The sequence below is a fragment of the Mus caroli genome, unplaced genomic scaffold (genome assembly GCF_978045245.1).
Source record: "Mus caroli unplaced genomic scaffold, Mus_caroli_1 scaffold_2, whole genome shotgun sequence".
In the NCBI taxonomy this organism is placed as follows: domain Eukaryota; kingdom Metazoa; phylum Chordata; class Mammalia; order Rodentia; family Muridae; genus Mus; species Mus caroli.
The window spans coordinates 76,752,277-76,770,233 of record NW_028227257.1 but is presented as its reverse complement, the minus strand read 5'-3'; the positions used below and the strand labels follow the sequence as shown (position 1 = coordinate 76,770,233).

Here is a 17,957-nt window from a genome sequence, read left to right as displayed (position 1 = left end):
AAGTTAGATTTTTTTGTGTTTTTAATTTTGAAGACAAAGTCTTACTGTGTAGTCTGTGTTGGCCTTAACCTCATTATAATTCCTTTCTCAGTCTTTTGAACAGCTGGAATTTTAGGTATTTGCCATTTGCTGAGTGCATCTGAGCGTGTGTGTGTGTGTGTGTGTGTGTGTGTGTTTGTGTGTGTGCGTGCATTTAATTTTAAAATCTAAATCAGAATCTTTCTGATTAAAAGAGTGAATTTGATATATAGAAATGTTAGTGGTTTTGATATTCTTGGTTTAGAATTTCTATGCTAACTAGTTGTTAGAAAGTTTCCAGTGTGTGGCTGGGCGTGGTGACAATTCTAATGCCGATCATCTCAGTTCTCTGGGTGGAGGCTGAAGCAGGAGGATTAACTCAAACTTGAGGCCAACATACAGCAAGTACCGAGCCAGCTAAGACTCCATAACAAGGTTTTGTTGGTTTGTTTTAAATAAAACGAAAAATGTTTGTCAGTATGAAATTATTTATCAAAAAAATGATCACAACCATCCATAACGAAATCTGATGCCCTCTTCTGGAGCGTCTGAAGTCATCTACAGTGTACTCACAAATAATAAATAAATAAATCTTTAAAAAAAAATGAAGCATAGCTCTGTGCCTCTGTTTGTGTCTGTTCTGCTTTTGATGGTTTTGAGTCTGTGTTCCCCGCAGGTTGCTGGGAAGTATGGCACTGTCCAATCACTACCGCTCTGAAGATCTACTAGATGTTGATACTGCTGCAGGAGGATTTCAGCAGAGACAGGGACTGAAATACTGTCTCCCTTTAACCTTTTGCATACACACTGGCTTGAGTCAATACATAGCTGTGGAAGCTGCAGAGGGGCGGAATAAGAACGAAGTGTTCTACCAATGTCCCGTAAGTAGGAAGTGTGCTCGATTATGGCTTTAACATGTATTCTGATAATAATATAAAGGTATGCATTGGATTCTTTCAGGGATCTAAAATAGGCTGGAGCATCATATATTTTATTAACTAGAGAACTACTATCTTCACATGGGTTATGGAATACCAAAAGGAAGCTGTGCCACTGGGTCAACAGTACAAGCTCGACAGACATGCTTAGATGGAAAGCTGTTGTTCATGTTAAGGCATTTTAAGTATAAGAAAAGTTAAGGAACTTATTGTCGAAGTCCTTGGCTATAGATTAGTTTTATAACTTGTCTTAGTAGAAATAGACTATATGTTTTCATTTTATTGAGAGGTGTCTTCAAACATTTTATAGACTAAGCCTGAGTATAGAAATTACAACAGTAGGAACTGACAAGGGTTGCAAAAATTTCTTCTCAAGAAGAGACATAAGTATTATCTACCTGTCCTGTTAAGGGCCCAATGGCAAACCGAGGCATGAGTCCACCAAAGTTCACTCTGGATGACCATATGTCATAGGTGAGGGACTACTTATAGGCATGTGGGTACCCCTCTTCCAACTGGCTGCATCTCAGAAGCTCTACCCAGCAGGTATGAGTACTTCCCCATAGCTGAATAGATGGAGCCCAGCCCTAGTCTTCTCTTACCTCTGTATATGACAGGTGGTAGGGAGCAGCTGGATACTCAGGTTCCTCTATGGAGAAAGCTGGGGTGGTCTTTTGTGTGTAGGTAGAGGGGGTGTGGGGGGTGCACCTGAACTTTTCAAGATGGTGGTTGCTTGGCTTAGAAGACAGTTATTCATAACAAGGAATATTTGAGGATTGATTGGAACACTCAGTTTATTTGTTTTATCTATTTTGCTTTATTCCCTGAGATCTAGTAAGGAACAAGAATAGATGTATTTATATCTTTTTTTTTTTCACATAGGACCAAATGGCTCGGAATCCTGCTGCTATTGACATGTTTATCATAGGTAAGAGAAATATAGAAAAGTCACTTTTCCCTTCTAACTGGATTCGAAGAGAGAATGAGTTGGGACAACTTTTGACTTCCTTGAACAGCTGCCATCTTATGCTTGCATTTCTTAATATTTCCTAGTTTATAAAGTTGTGTGTCTGTGCTTCTCAGAGGGGCAGCCTTGGGCTTTCTTTGCATTTTGTTTAGAAAAAAAGTTCATATCCTGTACAGACTTCAGTTTTTAATATTCTTTTTTTTTTTTAATTTTTTTTTTAAAGTTTATTTATTTATTTAATGTAAGTACACTGTAGCTGTCTTCTGACACTCCAGAAGAGGGCGTCAGATCTCTTTACGGATGGTTGTGAGCCACCATGTGGTTGCTGGGATTTGAACTCCTGACCTTCGGAAGAGCAGTCGGGTGCTCTTACCCACTGAGCCATCTCACCAGCCCCCAGTTTTTAATATTCTTTACAGCAATGAGATGCAGAATTGTTCTGCATCTATAGTTCCTATATACCTTTCAGGCAAAGAATTCCCTGATACAGAGCAGCTTGGGAGCGAAGGGGTTTATTTCAGCTTGCAGATCAGTCTGCACAGTGGGAAGTCAGGGCAGAATTCAAAGCAAGAGATTGAAGTGGATACCATGACTGTCATTTGGGAGAACTCTTCAGTCTGTATGGAAGTACAGCTCACCATTTGCTCTTGGTCCAGTCTCATCCTGCTGAAACTCAGCTCACTTGGGGAGGCGTCTTTTGTATTGACTCTGCTTTGTAGAGGGATTTCCGACTTAAACATTTCCCTATACACTCATAATACACAAGATGCTCAGGGTCAGCTCAGTGGTTGACTATGTGTCTCGCATGTACGAGGTCCCAGTTTTAATCCCCAGCACTAAGTAGAGAAATATCTCTTTTAATTTTATCTTCTAATTGGAACCTTGAACAGAAAATGAGTATCTGTTTTTTTCATGCTGTGACATGGTTCGGGTTTCTGATAGACTTCACAGTATCTGAAAAGGTCTCATGTTACACATGCTGTGCCAGCGTTTACATTTAGGCCTTGGCTTTCAACTTATTCTTACTTGAACTCACTCAACTCAGTGCCTTGTTTCTAAGTTCAGCACCCTCACAGTGTCATGCTTGTGCTAATTGTCTTCATGGGCATTTTGGTTAGAGTGTTGTCACAGCTTTAGCCGAGCAGTGCTGGTCTGTTTAATTAAGAGCTTTCTGCTCAGTAAGGAGATTGCTGTTGGGCTCTGAGTTTCTTTCTTTCATTTTCATGTTTTTCTGCTTTGAGACAAAATAAACTATCATTCAACAAATACTAAGGTCTGATAATTAAAAAACATAATTAGTGGTTGAACATCTGATATTCAGTAAAGACCTGGGTTACAGAGAAATTCATTGAGTAATATTAACTAGTTACTAAATATATGCTAGGTATTTAGCTGTACTATCAAGTAAAATGATGATGTTTAATAGTTATTTTGTATTACCTAGAATTTTTAGCTTAATTCATCTCACTGCTTGTCATGGATCCTTTTAGTGTATCAGGCAGACAGTGAGAACTGAATTGATGTGATAATCATGGTTTTCTGCTTTGAGTTGGTCAGTGAGGCGAGGACCATGGTGCAGCTGAATCTGTAAAAATGAGCATCTGGACCACTTTGGTACTAACCTGATGCTGAGAATTTTACAATGTCATGTCTCTGGAAGATGTCTAGACTAAGCCTGGCTTGTGCCAATATTTTGAGTGTATGTCAGGATGTATCTAAGATGAATCCTGATCATTGAGAGTAGGACTCTGATAGCCTTCCTTAATGCTTTTCTCCTAGATGTAGCTATTTCCTTTGTTCTGTATAAGATTAATAGACAAATATTTTCATCACTGTACCAAAATCAATTAATTTGAGTATAAAACAAACAATAACCTACATAGGTGGAAATAGCTGTAGAATTTCCTAACAAAAGATAGGCAGGGGCTGAGGATGGTGGTGGTAGGGGAACACAAAGGAAATAATGTAGATAGAATTGAGAACAGAAGGACTGGAGAGACAGCTCAGAACTTAATGGGCAAACATGAGGATCTGAGTTCAAGTCCCAGTACCTATGTAAAAGCTTGGTGTGGCTTTTGCCTACCATGGGCTTGTGCCTATGCATGTGCCTATGCCTGTCATCTTGGCATTTTATAGGGCAGAGACAGGCTTGCTGGGGCTTGCTGGATGCCAGCTTAGTTCCACATACAAAGGAAAGCCCTGTCTCAAGGAAATAGGTGGAGAGTGATGGGGCAGGGATGGGATGTCTTTCAGCCTCTGCATGTGTGTGCACAAGTGCACACAGATGCACATAATTGAGTATATATCACAGTCATAAGAAATAAGAATTGGGAAAATAAATTTGTCTAATAGAATAGTGGCAAAATTATAACTATTTCTAGTTTTGGTATCATACCTTAAACATAGCAAATTATAGTTGCTTGCTTCCTCTGTTGATTTTTCCCTGTACTTATTCTCCCCCTTATGGTTTATAGGTGCTACTTTTACTGACTGGTTTACATCCTATGTCAACAATGTTGTATCAGGTGGTTTCCCCATCATCAGAGACCAGATTTTCAGGTATTTCAGTTGGGACTTTTGCGATTGAAACAACTGTAAGTCTACTGCAAATATCTATGATGAGATGAGATTTGGAAGGTTAAGAAATGAACTTCACTGTCCTGTATCTCTGTTTCATTTTCATATCAAAGCCAGAACATCCACACATTTAATCAACCAATATTTCTCTTGTCTTGAAAAATCAAGAGGAAAAGCTAAATGTGATTTAGTAGCTTGACAGTAGCTACATAGTTTGTCTTTGCAAGACCATAAAGTTTGCCAGTTAATAGGTTTGTTATGAATAGCAAGTAAACTAACTCCTGGCAAACATTTATTTTCTGTAACTGGGTGTTTTATTAGAGGTGAATATAGATGATACTAGATCATAGTAGCCTTCATGGCAGAAACAGTAGGTTAAGTATATGTCTTTTTTTTTTTTTTATCACGTATTTTCCTCAATTACATTTCCAATGCTATCCCAAAAGTCCCCTATACCCGCCCCCCCCCGCCACTTCCCTACCCACCCATTCCCATTCTTTTGGCCCTGGCATTCCCCTGTATTGGGGCATATAAAGTTTGCAAGTCCAATGGGCCTCTCTTTCCAGTGATGGCCGACTAGGCCATCTTTCGATACATATGCAGCTAGAGACAAGAGCTCCGGGGTACTGGTTAGTTCATCATGTTGTTCCAACTATAGGGTTGCAGATCCCTTTAGCTCCTTGGGTACTTTCTCTAGCTTCTCCATTGGGAGCCCTGTGATACATCCAATAGCTGACAGTGAGCATCCACTTCTGTGTTTGTTAGGCCCCGGCATAGTTTCACAAGAGAGAGCTATATCTGGGTCCTTTCAGCAAAATCTTGCTAGTGTATGCAATGGTGTCAGCGTTTAGAAGCTGATTATGGGATGGATCCCTGGATACGGCAGTCTCTAGATGGTCCATCCTTTCATCACAGCTCCAAACTTTGTCTCTGTAACTCCTTCCATGGGTGTTTTGTTACCAATTCTAAGAAGGGGCACAGTGTCCACACTTTGGTCTTCATTCTTCTTGAGTTTCATGCGTTTAGCAAATTGTATCTTATATCTTGGGTATCCTAAGTTTTGGGCTAATATCCACTTATCAGTGAATACATATTGTGTGAGTTCCTTTGTGATTGGGTTACCTCACTCAAGATGATGCCCTCCAGATCCATCCATTTGGCTAGGAATTTCATAAATTCATTCTTTTTAATAGCTGAGTAGCATTCCATTGTGTAAATGTACCATATTTTCTGTATCCATTCCTCTGTTGAGGGGCATCTGGGTTCTTTCCAGCTTCTGGCTATTATAAATAAGGCTGCTATGAACATAGTGGAACATGTGTCCTTCTTACCGGTTGGGACATCTTCTGGATATATGCCCAGGAGAGGTATTGCTGGATCCTCCGGTAGTATTATGTCCAATTTTCTGAGGAACCGCCAGACTGATTTCCAGAATGTCTTAAGAGGCTCAATATGTTTACATTCTTACATATTTTCATAGTCCATAGTCGCCAAATAGTATAGTTAGTTTTCAAAAGTTTCCCCAATTTTTATAGCACTGAAAACCCAGAGAAGCCTTAGTTGGTTTCAAAATTGGTTGCTGATCCATGGTTTGAATCACTGACCATAATGGCTGTCTGTACTGAACCAGGGGCACCAAGGTTTTCCACTATTATAAAGTTCAAGTTCAATTGGGTTATATCAAATATGACTTAAAGTTTTAAAGTATAAGTAAGAAGAAAAGTGTACTTTATTCTTTAAACCTTGTAAGAATTGAAGCTAGTTGATTTAAACATATTTAATTTTCTTCTTTGCTAGATATATTCATGATCCAGAGTGTGTGGCAACAACTGGAGATATTACAGTTTCAGTGTCCACATCATTTCTGCCAGAACTCAGCTCTGTGCATCCACCACACTATTTCTTCACATACCGAATCAGGTGAGAATTGTAAGTGGGACTGTGTGTTTCCATGACAAAAACCCCCGAGGAATCAACTTTGGTGAACCAGGACTTCCAGAGCCTACAGCCCATGGCCACTTGGCTCTTTCATCTTTGGGCCCAAGTGTGACTAGGCAGAATGTAGACTAATGCCACAGAGCAATGCTGTTCACTTTATGGTGGCCTGGAAGCAGCATGAAAATAGAAAAGAGAAAGAAGCAAACAAGTCTTCAGCCGTCTCACCTCCGAATCATAAGACTCTGGTGCGTCAAGTGTCGCCGTCCTATGGCTGGTTGTTGTTGCTCCATTAGGACATGATCTGTGAAATGAATTTTATGGGTTTGGTTTTTATTTTGTTTTATGGTCCTATGAATCAAACTACGAGCCTTGTCTATGTTTGGCAAGTACTCTTACCCCTGAGCTACAGCCCAGCCATGAAGTGCATTTAAGGGTTATTTTTATTTATTTTTTAATTAAAAAAAAAAGCCAGGTGGTAGTGACCCACTCATTTAATCCCAGTATTGGGGAGGCAGAGGCAAGCAAATCTCTGAGTTTGAGGCTGGCCTGGTCTGGGCCACAGAGCGAGTTCTAGGACAGCTGAACTACACAGAGAAATCTTGTCTGGAAAAACATAACCAACAAAAATTATATTTCTTTTTTAGTGTGTATGATCGCATATGTGTGGGTACATGTGTATGCAGAGGCCTGAAGTTGACATCGTCTTCCTCTGTCACCACCCATCTTGGTTTTGAAGCAGATCTTGTAGTTAATCTAGAGTTTGCCCATATGTCTAGATCAGCTATCTATGAGTATGGGGTTTATAAGCAGGCACCCATGCCCACCCAATATTTAAATAGGTTCTGAGGCTCCAAACATCAGTCCTTATGTTTATGCCCACTGAACTACCTCCCTAGCTCTAAAGTACGCTTAAATGTTCTAAATTACATTTATAAATTATTGTGTGTGCATGTGTGGGTAGTGTCCTGTGGAGTTGGTTCTCTCCTATCATGTGGATCCTGGGGGTGGTACTCAGGTTGTTAGGTTTGGCAAGAAATGCCTTTATCCACTGGGCCACCTTACCATCCGGCTAAGGCACACTTGGAAAAATAGTTCCTTGATGAAGTTTTTAGAAAAGTTAATAAATTTTCAATAATACAGTGTTCACAAGGACTTTGGCAGGTTATGATTTTTGGGTTTTTTTTTTTTTTTTGCATGTGTCCTGAGTATAAATGATTGTTTCAGATACTACAGGGAGTAGACTACTAGGTTGGAATTGTCAAAGCTCAATTTTAGATTTGTAATGTAATCTAGAAGTTAGTCCATTGCCAAACAGAAAACCATGCATTTAAACTTTCATGTGGCCTATCTATATTAAATTTTAAAATATAATAAATATTTATGGAGTGCTTCTTATGTGTCACACATAGTATTAAATGTTTGATTTGATTAAATATAAAATGCTTCAATTTACTGTAGTTAGGAATGTTCTGTGCTTAGGCAGAAAGATAACCCATTGCTCCAAGCATAGTTTAGATACTTGTTTTTACTTAGATCTTGCTTAAAATTAAGACTTTATTAAAATAGAAATAACTTCCTGCCCTTACAAGGTACTTAGCATGAAAATAGAGGCAGATTCCTAGAGGAAGAAAATGTTAGCCTCTAGAAACAAATTAAAGTATAATTCCAGTAATTGGTGACATTTTGTTTTGAGCTTTTTAGAAGCTATAGAAAACCAGAATTGTGTTGCGTAGGTTTATATGAATGAATGAATGAATGAATGAGTTCTTCAGAAGTTTTTCATGACACTCAATCTAGAAAGTGTCTGCCAAATGGATCTTTATTTGATCAAAGATAGTTGCTTTAGCTGTTTTTGCATTTATTTATGCAGTCCTTCTATTGTTGGTTCTTCCTGAATAATGGATGTATAAATTCAGTGAAAGCATTTTCATGGGGGCATGGAATTCACCTAATTAAAGCAGTGTCTTTGAGAACTTAGGGCTAACGTGGACTTTGGGTTAGATTTATTAATTTTCCTTGGAAGTCTTTCATAGTATTAATTCAAGCGCTGTAGTACTTAAACAAAAAAGGAAGACAATACATCTATGCCCTGTCCTTTTCTCCAGGATTGAAATGTCAAGGGATGCTCTTCCTGAGAAGGCCTGTCAGTTGGACAGTCGCTACTGGAGGATAACAAACGCTAAAGGGGATGTGGAAGAAGTCCAGGGACCTGGAGTAGTCGGTATGTCCCCAAGATTTACATTCTTGGTCGGTTGTTTCAAAGAAAGGTTAGACTGTTTATAAGTTTATGTATAAATGTAATTAGTGGAGGTGTTAGCCTATCATTTTAGTCCTGAAATGTCAGCTTTTCTAAAGTCATAGTAAACTCAGTTATTTAGGGATTTCCCTTTCTGTGCATCATCTAGGGTTCCCTGATTGTTATTCTTGTGTTCTTAATTTGTATGTTCTGTGAGTTAGGAGGCACAGGACAGTAAAAAAATAATTTTTATATTGATAATCTTTACCAATTTTAGAAGTGATATTGAAATTAGTAGCTCATATTTATTATTGATGCTGCTCTTCCTGAAGACACAAGTTAAGTTCCTAGCACCCATATTAGGTGGCTCATAACCATGTGTAACTCCAGCCCCAGTGGATCCAACATCTTCTGTCTCTGTGAGCACCTGTACTCATGTACACAGATGCACACACACATACATAAACACATAATTAAATATACATTTGTATTATTTTTATTTATGTATTTAATTTTGGACTCAGGGTTTTATTGTAGCTTTGCTTGCCTGGAAATCTTTATGTAGACAAGGCTGGACATGAACTCACAGAGATCTGCCTGCATCTCCTAAGTGCTGGGATTAAAGGTGTGTGTCACCACATCTGGCTGCAATATAAAATAAATCTCAAAAAAGAGAGAGAATCTAGTGCTAAGGAATTGTATTTAAAATGTATGTTTTGTCATTACTGAGGATCTGAGGCCCCTCCTCTGTAACTGATGCTTCTCCAGACTGAGCACTAGCGATGCACTCGTAGCCTCACGTCTGAGGCTTCTCCAGACTGAACACTAGCGATGCACTCACGGCCTCATGTCTGAGTCTCGTGCTGCTATAGGAATTACATTGCCTTTACCTTTGTTTGAGCTTCTGTCTCAACTGTGGCACTTTTCTATTATTTGTGTTTTAAAGATTTAAACAACTTTGGGGGGAAAAAAGTGTCCCTCTTAAATTTTGTTTACTAGATATTCCCCACCTTGTAGAGAATTTGGGGAATAAAAAAAAATGCCAGGGACTAATGAGGTCTCAGCAGACAAAGGCAAGTGCCACCAAACCTTAGTTTATCCCTGGGACCTACGTGATGGAAGGGAGACAATTCCCCACACATTGTCCTCTGCCCGTCATGTGCAGAAAGTCTCAGCCCCCAAAAATCTGACTCAAAACTGCGAAAGAGGGACGACCCCTCATGATGCCCATGCCAGCACTTTGTTGTAATCCTCTTAGGGTTTTTGTTTTTTGTTTTTTGTTTTTTTTTTCCTAATTGCGCAGTTCACTTTCTAACTACTTACAGAGCATCCAGAGAATGTAGTCACTAAAAGGAAGAAGTGAATTTTATATTTTGGTTTATTGTTACTGTTCTCTCTGCAGGTGAATTTCCAATTATTAGCCCAGGTCGGATATATGAATACACAAGCTGCACCACATTTTCTACAACATCAGGCTACATGGAAGGGTATTACACCTTCCATTTTCTGTACTTTAAGGACAAGGTCTTTAATGTTGCCATCCCCCGATTCCACATGGCATGTCCAACATTCAGGGTGTCTATAGCCCGATTGGTAAGTTAATTTTTTTTTCCTAGTGCTGGATATATGACTTTGTAGAATTATTCTAAGACCAACCATCTTTGTTTAGGCAGATAAGTAGTTTATAATGATGTCCCTCCTCAAAAAAAAAAAAAAAAAAGTAGACATTTTGAGGAAGTATCTTAGGGTTGTATTAATATATAAAGGGAGATGAACAATATGCTTATTTTGGTCCCTCCTACTATTATCCATTTTGCAGATTAAACTTTTTTCCACTGTTCCCAACAATAGCTGTGTGGCCTGAATGTATTAGAAGATGTGAAGAACCAATCAGACCACTTAAAATTGAGTTTTGTCATTAAGTGTTGAAAAAACAATTTCCTGCAGTATTTTTACTAAAACTTCCATTTAGTAAAATAAGCTAGTATCTTATAGAGATTTCCATAGAGGATTTATTGGGTAGGAATATACTTTTAGCAGTCTTCTTGGATTGTTTTTCACATCAACCAGACATATTTTACAAATCTCATTCTTAAGGTTATCTTGTAATAGGTACAACAGTAGCCCTAATTTGTGGGCTGTAAAATGATTGGAGTGTGTGAAGTGCTCTGTTAGATTTGAGAATAATATATTCAGAATGCACCTCAGTTGTAGACATTGAATGCGTAGAAGATGCCCTCCCAGCTCCTGGAGTGGGTAGGTTTGAGGTAATTCTAGAAAAGTGGACAAGCCAATAACCTTCCTGGAAGAGGACCCATTCTCATCTCTCGTTTGAAAGATAAGAATGATGCTGAGCCATTGTGCACTGTATGCAGTGTGGTGAAAAGGACCTATACTAGTCCAGATTTGTGAGTAATGTTGTTCTCAGCATGGAGAACTTGCTACTCTCTGGAATAGACTTCCATTTTCTTTCTTGGGTGAAGGGGATGAGAGGAGGGCTTTGAGATAGTGTATCGTTACGTAGAATTATTCTACGTTTGGCCTCAAACTCACTGTTTTCTTGCCTCAGCCTCCCAAGTGCTAGATGTGTGCACCATGCCTACACCAGACCAGACTTCCATTCTTGGCCTACACCAGACCAGACTTCCATTCTTGGTTAGCCCAGAACCTATATGAGCGTGGTACCATCCTATCCTTAAATGGTTGATACTCATCAGTGAAGCTGTCTGGAACTGGAGTTTGCTTTATGGGGAAAATTTAAAATATGGACTTAATTTCTTTAATACATATATTTTCTATTCCATCTTGTTTCAGTTTTGGTAATTTGTGCCTTTCATGAAATTTGTTCATTTCATCTAATGTTGAATTTACTAGCATAAAGTTATTTACAATATTCTGTTAATATCCCTTTAATGGCTATAAGAGCTGTAGTCAGATAACCTTTTATCCTTAATATTGGTGATTTATATCTTTTTTTTTTTAGCCACATTTCTATTGATCACACAAAAGGAACAACATTTTGTTTTGATGGATTTTCTGTAGTTTGATTTTTTTTCTATTTCAGCTCTTGGTGCAGTTGTCTTTATTTCTCTTCTACTTACCTTGGGTTAAGTTCACTTTTCTTGTAGCTTTTAAAAGTAGAAGTGTAGATTATTGACTGTAGACCTTTCCTGTTTCTAAGCACTGTTTTAGCTGTATTGTACAATTTTTGATATATTTTGGTTAATATTTAGTTCAAAATACTCAAGATTTCCCTTGTAACTGACTTAAGACTGCATAGAAATATGTTAATTTTCAAGTGTTTGGAAGATTTTAGTTATCTTTTGCTTACTGAGTTTTAATATTATTGTGGTTAGAGAACTTACTTTGTATTGCTAATATTTTTTTAATGTTTTATGACCCCAAATTATGTGAAGAATTTCTATATCTTGATAAATGATCTTTGTGTCTTTGAAAAGAATGTATATTCTACCATGTGAGAATTTATTCTATGACAGGTCAAGCTGACTGATTGATTGACAGTGTTTGCCAAGTCATCTGTATATTTATTGTTCTTTTTTTAAACTTTTGTTACTTCAGCCATTGAAGAGATTATTGTTGAAATCTTTAGTTAATGGCTTTGTCCATTGATTACTTTATTCTTGTTATATCTGCCTCATGCATTTTGAAGTTATATAATTGTGTGCCAGTTCTTAGGATTGTTGTCTGTTTATGGAAGTAGTTCTTTGATTCTTATTCATCTTTACTTACATTCCTTGTCCTAAGTTAAGAGCATGGGCAGGCAGGCAGCCGAGCAGGGTCAGCTTGATGCTTTTGTTGCTTGTCTTTACTGTTTGTTTCAGTGGATGTAAAGTACGGGCTTTACTAAAAGGCAGTGGTTCTCAAGCCTTTGGGTCTCATCACCTCTTTAGATGTATAAAAACCATTGATGCCTAAGAAGCTGTTTACATGGTCATGTCAGTATGTACCATATCAGAAATTCAAATAGGACATTTATAAAAGTATCAGTTCCTTTTAAAACTACAATAAATAAACCCTTTACATGTTCAACCTCTCAACTGTATTTATTTATTTATTTATTATTTATAGCTTTAGTTTCTGCTCAGCTACAAGAAAAAGTAGTTGACCTGTTTTACAGAAAGTGTTCTTCTCAAAAATGGAGAGTCATTAGAAAAAAATGAGAATTGTGACTTACGTTACTGAATGTAAAAAAGACAGTAGGGTCGTATTTATTGACCTTCTATTATCCTCCTTGATATGGAGATAATAAAATTGTGTTTTACTTTTTTTTTTTTTTTTTTTTTTTTGTCCTCCACCAGTCTGAGTAATTGCTAGGCTTCATAATTTCTTTTCCTTTATACTTGCCACTGTAAATATTCTCTGCTTAGTTTACTGATGTCCCTGTGTGGGGCATTTGTGGTGCTTGTTGCCTGAGGGCACTATGAACATTCTGGATGCTTCTTGATGTCCATTCTCCTCTGCTCCTCTCTCACCTGCTGTACACTATCATCTGACTATTCTCTCTCTAACCACAGTTGATTCCTTTAATAGCTCTTGTTTTCTTCATTAATACAATAATCATACTACCTGATAATCATGTTTTAGGATTTCCAAAGCCCTCCCCATCCCTCCTGCAAAACTTTGCAGTCTTCATTCCTTGGATTTAAAAAATAATATAAAGTTAAAAATAATGAAATAACATAAAAGTCACATTTGTGTATGTTTTCTGATTGTTATTGTTAATATAATAAATCCTACACGACACAGTTCTTTTCTCCTACATTCTCATTTGCTCTCAACAAGTGTCTGAGTACTGTAGCAAGCAATATAATCAAAACCCCTGCCTTGGATTTTATATTCTAATTGGAAGAAGCAAACGAATATGAACTCTTGGGTCAAGTAACAAATGTGGTAGAGAAAAAGCAGGGCTAAAGGGAGTACCCTGTTGGGCTTTGTTCTAAAGATGTGTCAGGAAAGGCCTTGGTAATATCTATGTAGAAATATAGAAGGGATGAAGTGAGCCAAGTAGATTTGTGGAATAATATTTGGCCAAAGAAATACTTGGTATGAGGATTCTTAGGCAACTGTGGGCTTTGGAGGTGTGAGTGTGGAGAAGAAGGGGAGAGCAGTTATAAATGAGGTCAGACTAGCCACTCTCAGTACATGAGAGCCTGTCTTAAAAAGGAGGGACCAAGCCGGGCGTGGTGGCGCACGCCTTTAATCCCAGCACTTGGGAGGCAGAGGCAGGCGGATTTCTGAGTTCGAGGCCAGCCTGGTCTACAGAGTGAGTGCCAGGACAGCCAGGGCTACACAGAGAAACCGTGTCTCGAAAAACAAAAACAAAAACAAAAAAAAAAAAAAAAAAAAAGGAGGGACCAGAGTAGTGCTTATGATATTAATGCAGTAAAAGCCATGGTGGGGGATCTTGCTAAGATCATGCACTAAGTTTCTTAGTACTCAGATGGTCAGCTGAACCCTGGCTGTTCAGACACTTCATTGTGTTCAGATGTGTGTAAGAGAAGATTGGCAGCCAAGTTAATGCCACGACTTGATTGGGGATGCCTGCTTAAACAGAATGACATTCCAGGAGACATTGCATGCTCCAACACTGCATGATCTAACACTGCATGCCCTGACACTGCGTGCCCCACACTGCGTGCTCCTCATCTCTCCTGTCCTAGAGTCTCCCTTTTCTTACAGTGTTGAATGGTCTTAGGAACACACCTCTCTAGGGAATCAGCAAAGTGACACTTGGCTGAAGCCGAGTTTGAAAGGGCAGTATGCCCTTAGCTTAGTTCTCCTTCTCCCGGAACATGTGCCTTTGGTATCCTGAGACCTAGTGTGACAAGTCCAGTTCCCGTGAAGCAGCCATAGAAGGCACGTAGAGAGCCAGTGTCAGGGTGGAAGGAAGTGCCCACTCCAGGCTCCAGATATTTGGATCATCCCAGTCCAGGTCCCAGACATGTGAGTGAAGAAGCCCTTGAGGTGAAGCTTGGGTCCAGTCACCATTCAGCTGTAGCATCATGAGAGACTTGAAGCCTGAAGTATTCCATTAAGTGCTTCCCAGATCGCCAACCACAGGAACCAAGAGAAGATTACTGACTATTGTTATTATAAGCAACTGAAAAAATAAAATATTTCTTTTTCAAAAGTAGAGGCTACTGATGTTTAAATTAAGATGATGTGTCTTTGGGATTCAATAAAAAACCTTTTAGGAACTGTGCATAAAAATTAACCATTAGAGATCATATCTGATTAATATTTTCACGTGTGTCCATAAGCAGATAGACTTATAAAGAATTAATAAACCATATTACTATAAGTTCATTAAAACTTTATTGCGGGTTTACTAGTGGGTAGTATGCCTACCTTTGTGTATGAATTATCAACTACTATGTGAAGAACACTCATTGCCTTGGTGAAATGTGTTTACCATTAAAACCATAGTGAGCATTACTTAACATGATGCGTCTTGCATCGTGAGATTGTGTTGTTTAGGTCTGTGAAAACTTGTGCCTAGCATGGTTAGTTACTTGTGGTCTAGGCCGTAGAATTATTATAAGAACTGATGGACATTTTTCTCATCAGAAGATTTTCTCTTTTAAGGAAATGGGTCCTGATGAATATGAAGAGATGGAGGAGGAAGCTGAGGAGGAGGAGGAGGAAGAAAATGATGACTCGGCAGACATGGACGAATCCGATGAATCAGATGCGGATGAGAATGAGTCAGATGAGGGTGAAGGGGAGGAGAGGCGGAGGAGGGTCTTTGATGTTCCCATTCGCAGACGCCGCTGCTCTCGTCTGTTTTAGCTGCTGCTGAAGGAAGCTCTGGGATGACTCTGTTCTGTTAAATAGTTTTGTCAATAATGTAAATAATTGTGCTCAGCATATAGCAGGAGACTAGCATGAAATGTTGTTCCAGACCTAGGCTCTACATGACACTACATTAGGAGTTGGAGCTCTTTGCTTTATTTTGTGCTTGTAGGTAGAGGAACAAATGGGAATTGTTTGTTTTCTCTTCCAGGGGTCAATGGGAGAGCAGTTCTCTAGCTAAAGAACAGGCGTTCCTTTGTTTAAAAATATTTTCTACTTAAAAACAAAACACAGAGGTGAAGGGAAAATTGTTTTGGATGAGGATTTTATATGTGACAAAAATACCCACCCAAGGGCAGAAAGAGACTACAGGACTGACTGTGCGAAGACCCCTTTAGTTGTTTAGAAACTAACAAAATTTATACTTAGCTTAATCCACTTCATGGTTGTTAATATTTTATACTCATGGGGAACTAAATGGCTAAGTTCAGTAGGGATAGTTTGCCCTTACTTAGACAATCTCTCCTTGCATTAATCTTTGTCACACCGACCTGAGTTGCAAATTTTTATCATTACTTTTAATTTAAAGTCTTCAACATAACTTCGGGCTTTAAAAGTTAAAGTTCTTACGCTATGACCGTTCTCACATTATTTACAGATTCATCATTTTAAATGTAGTTTGTAAAAGTACGTAGAGTGTTGTTAAAGATTCTTCATGATGTCTCATGTAGTCTAAATTTGTAAATATGCTTTCTGTTTTGTTTCTTTATACATTTTTGTGGTAAGTGATCTGAATTTTATGTTAGGATTAGGATATTTTCGTGAAACATGGATTTTTTTTTTGTAATTATATAATTGAGAGTTTGGAATGAAATCCTTCAAGTGTCAAAAACCCCTATTTTGAAACGTTTTTGTGTAAGTGCCTATTTCCCGTAGATAGTATTGAGCTTTTGTTCTTAAGCTGGAAGGTGGCCATGGTGCTTGCTGGCTCACAGCCTGAGTATAGCTGGTCCACTCAAGAGCTGACTGCTGACTTTGCTTTCGCTCTTCTGCTCTCCACCAATATTCCTCTAAAACAGTTCAGTCCTGGAGAAAATGAGAGTGCCATACTCAGGTTTAAGTGCCTGCTCTCCGGTATCGGGAGCAAACTTGCCCTTTTATGAAGACAGATCAGAATATTCCAAGTCATTTTCCTACTTATTTTTCATAAAAGAGTACAATCACATGGCGTTTCAACAGAAGCCCGTGGCAGCCTCATCTTCTGTATACCACATCTGTTGAATGTATTATTTTTCTCTTGTGCTTGATTAAATCTCATTTTTTTTGTTTGTTATGGCCCAAAGCATACACAGTCTACTGCCAAAGTTGACAGTAAGTTGTCATCAAGTGATTGACCTAGAAGTGAAATTAAAATTAAGGACTTTGAAGCGGTAGCATCACTGATGGCTACTGCTTATTAAGTCAGCCGCCCCACCATAGCTGCACCCTCAGAGAACAAGAACAGGTAGGCCATAAGTTATTGGAGCGTCTGCTTCATTGAAGGCAGTACGAAGATTTCAAGAAAGGTCAATATCAGATCTGGAGACCCTTGTAATCACCTGACTTGACAAAAATGTGTCCTCAACAGCATGATGACCTCTGCCAAAGCAGGGTTTGCCTACAGCGTTGAAAGAGAAGACTAGACCTGTCAGAGTTCCTGAGAACTCTGGGTGGTCTAAAATGATTGAAGATTGTTAAAGAATTTGAAAGGAAGTGATAAACCTGCAAACTTGTGGGTGGAGGCCGCTAACTTTTAAAAGCTAGAAAAGTGGGTGTGGAGAGCGATTACTCACCAGAGGAAGCCCTCCTCTATTCCATCTAGGTTTGTATAAAATACATTTTGTGCTGTTTGCACAGTGATAAAATTACCTGGCAACACAGTCACCTAATGACTCATTTCTTAAACTATATTCCCACTGTTAAGTGAGAACATGGCTATTATCAGACTTGAAATACTATTCAGGCTACCTTTGTTAAAAAATAGTCCACCCTTTTAATTTAGGCTGCCATAATAAAATACCTTTGATTATAATATAAGTAGAAAATATAGCCAGGCCATAGTGGCACATACCTGAAATCCCAATTTGAGAGGCAGATTGAGGCAGAAGGATTATAGTGAGTTTGAGATTAGTCCAGGCTACAGAGTAAAATCTTGTCTTTAAAAAAAAAAAATGTAGCAATGCAAACAAGTCATTAATAACAGCTAATGTCCTACATTTTCATAAAGATGCTTTGTTGATTAGTCAGTATAAGGAAGGAGACAGGATGTAAACAACAAACATTCAGACCCTAGTATCAACCCCCTTTAAAAGGACTTTCCCAATAAAGCAGCAGTTTAGAAACCATGACAGAGCTGGCCCCACACTTCCTTGTCATTCCTTGTATCTTTTTTTCTAGTGCATTGATGATGGCCCAACTGTGCCTGAGCCCA

General features: G+C 38.5%; 1 protein-coding gene across 2 annotated transcripts in view; it reads left to right on the top strand.

The window, feature by feature from the left end:
• Window positions 1-16,820, top strand: part of Fbxo3 (F-box protein 3) — a 33,780-nt gene extending 16,960 nt beyond the window's left edge. The window contains exons 5-11 of one of the 2 annotated variants that reach the window (XM_021177873.3): window positions 695-899; window positions 1,839-1,884; window positions 4,398-4,482; window positions 6,298-6,420; window positions 8,544-8,659; window positions 10,077-10,267; window positions 15,281-16,820. In XM_021177873.3, the coding sequence (XP_021033532.1) occupies window positions 695-899; window positions 1,839-1,884; window positions 4,398-4,482; window positions 6,298-6,420; window positions 8,544-8,659; window positions 10,077-10,267; window positions 15,281-15,484 (970 nt within the window). In that variant the 3' untranslated portion in view covers window positions 15,485-16,820. Of the gene's footprint in view, window positions 1-694; window positions 900-1,838; window positions 1,885-4,397; window positions 4,483-6,297; window positions 6,421-8,543; window positions 8,660-10,076; window positions 10,268-11,243; window positions 12,729-15,280 lie in introns of those variants that run through there. The other variant, XM_021177882.3, reaches the window with a different exon arrangement.
• Window positions 16,821-17,957: the final 1,137 nt, after the last annotated feature.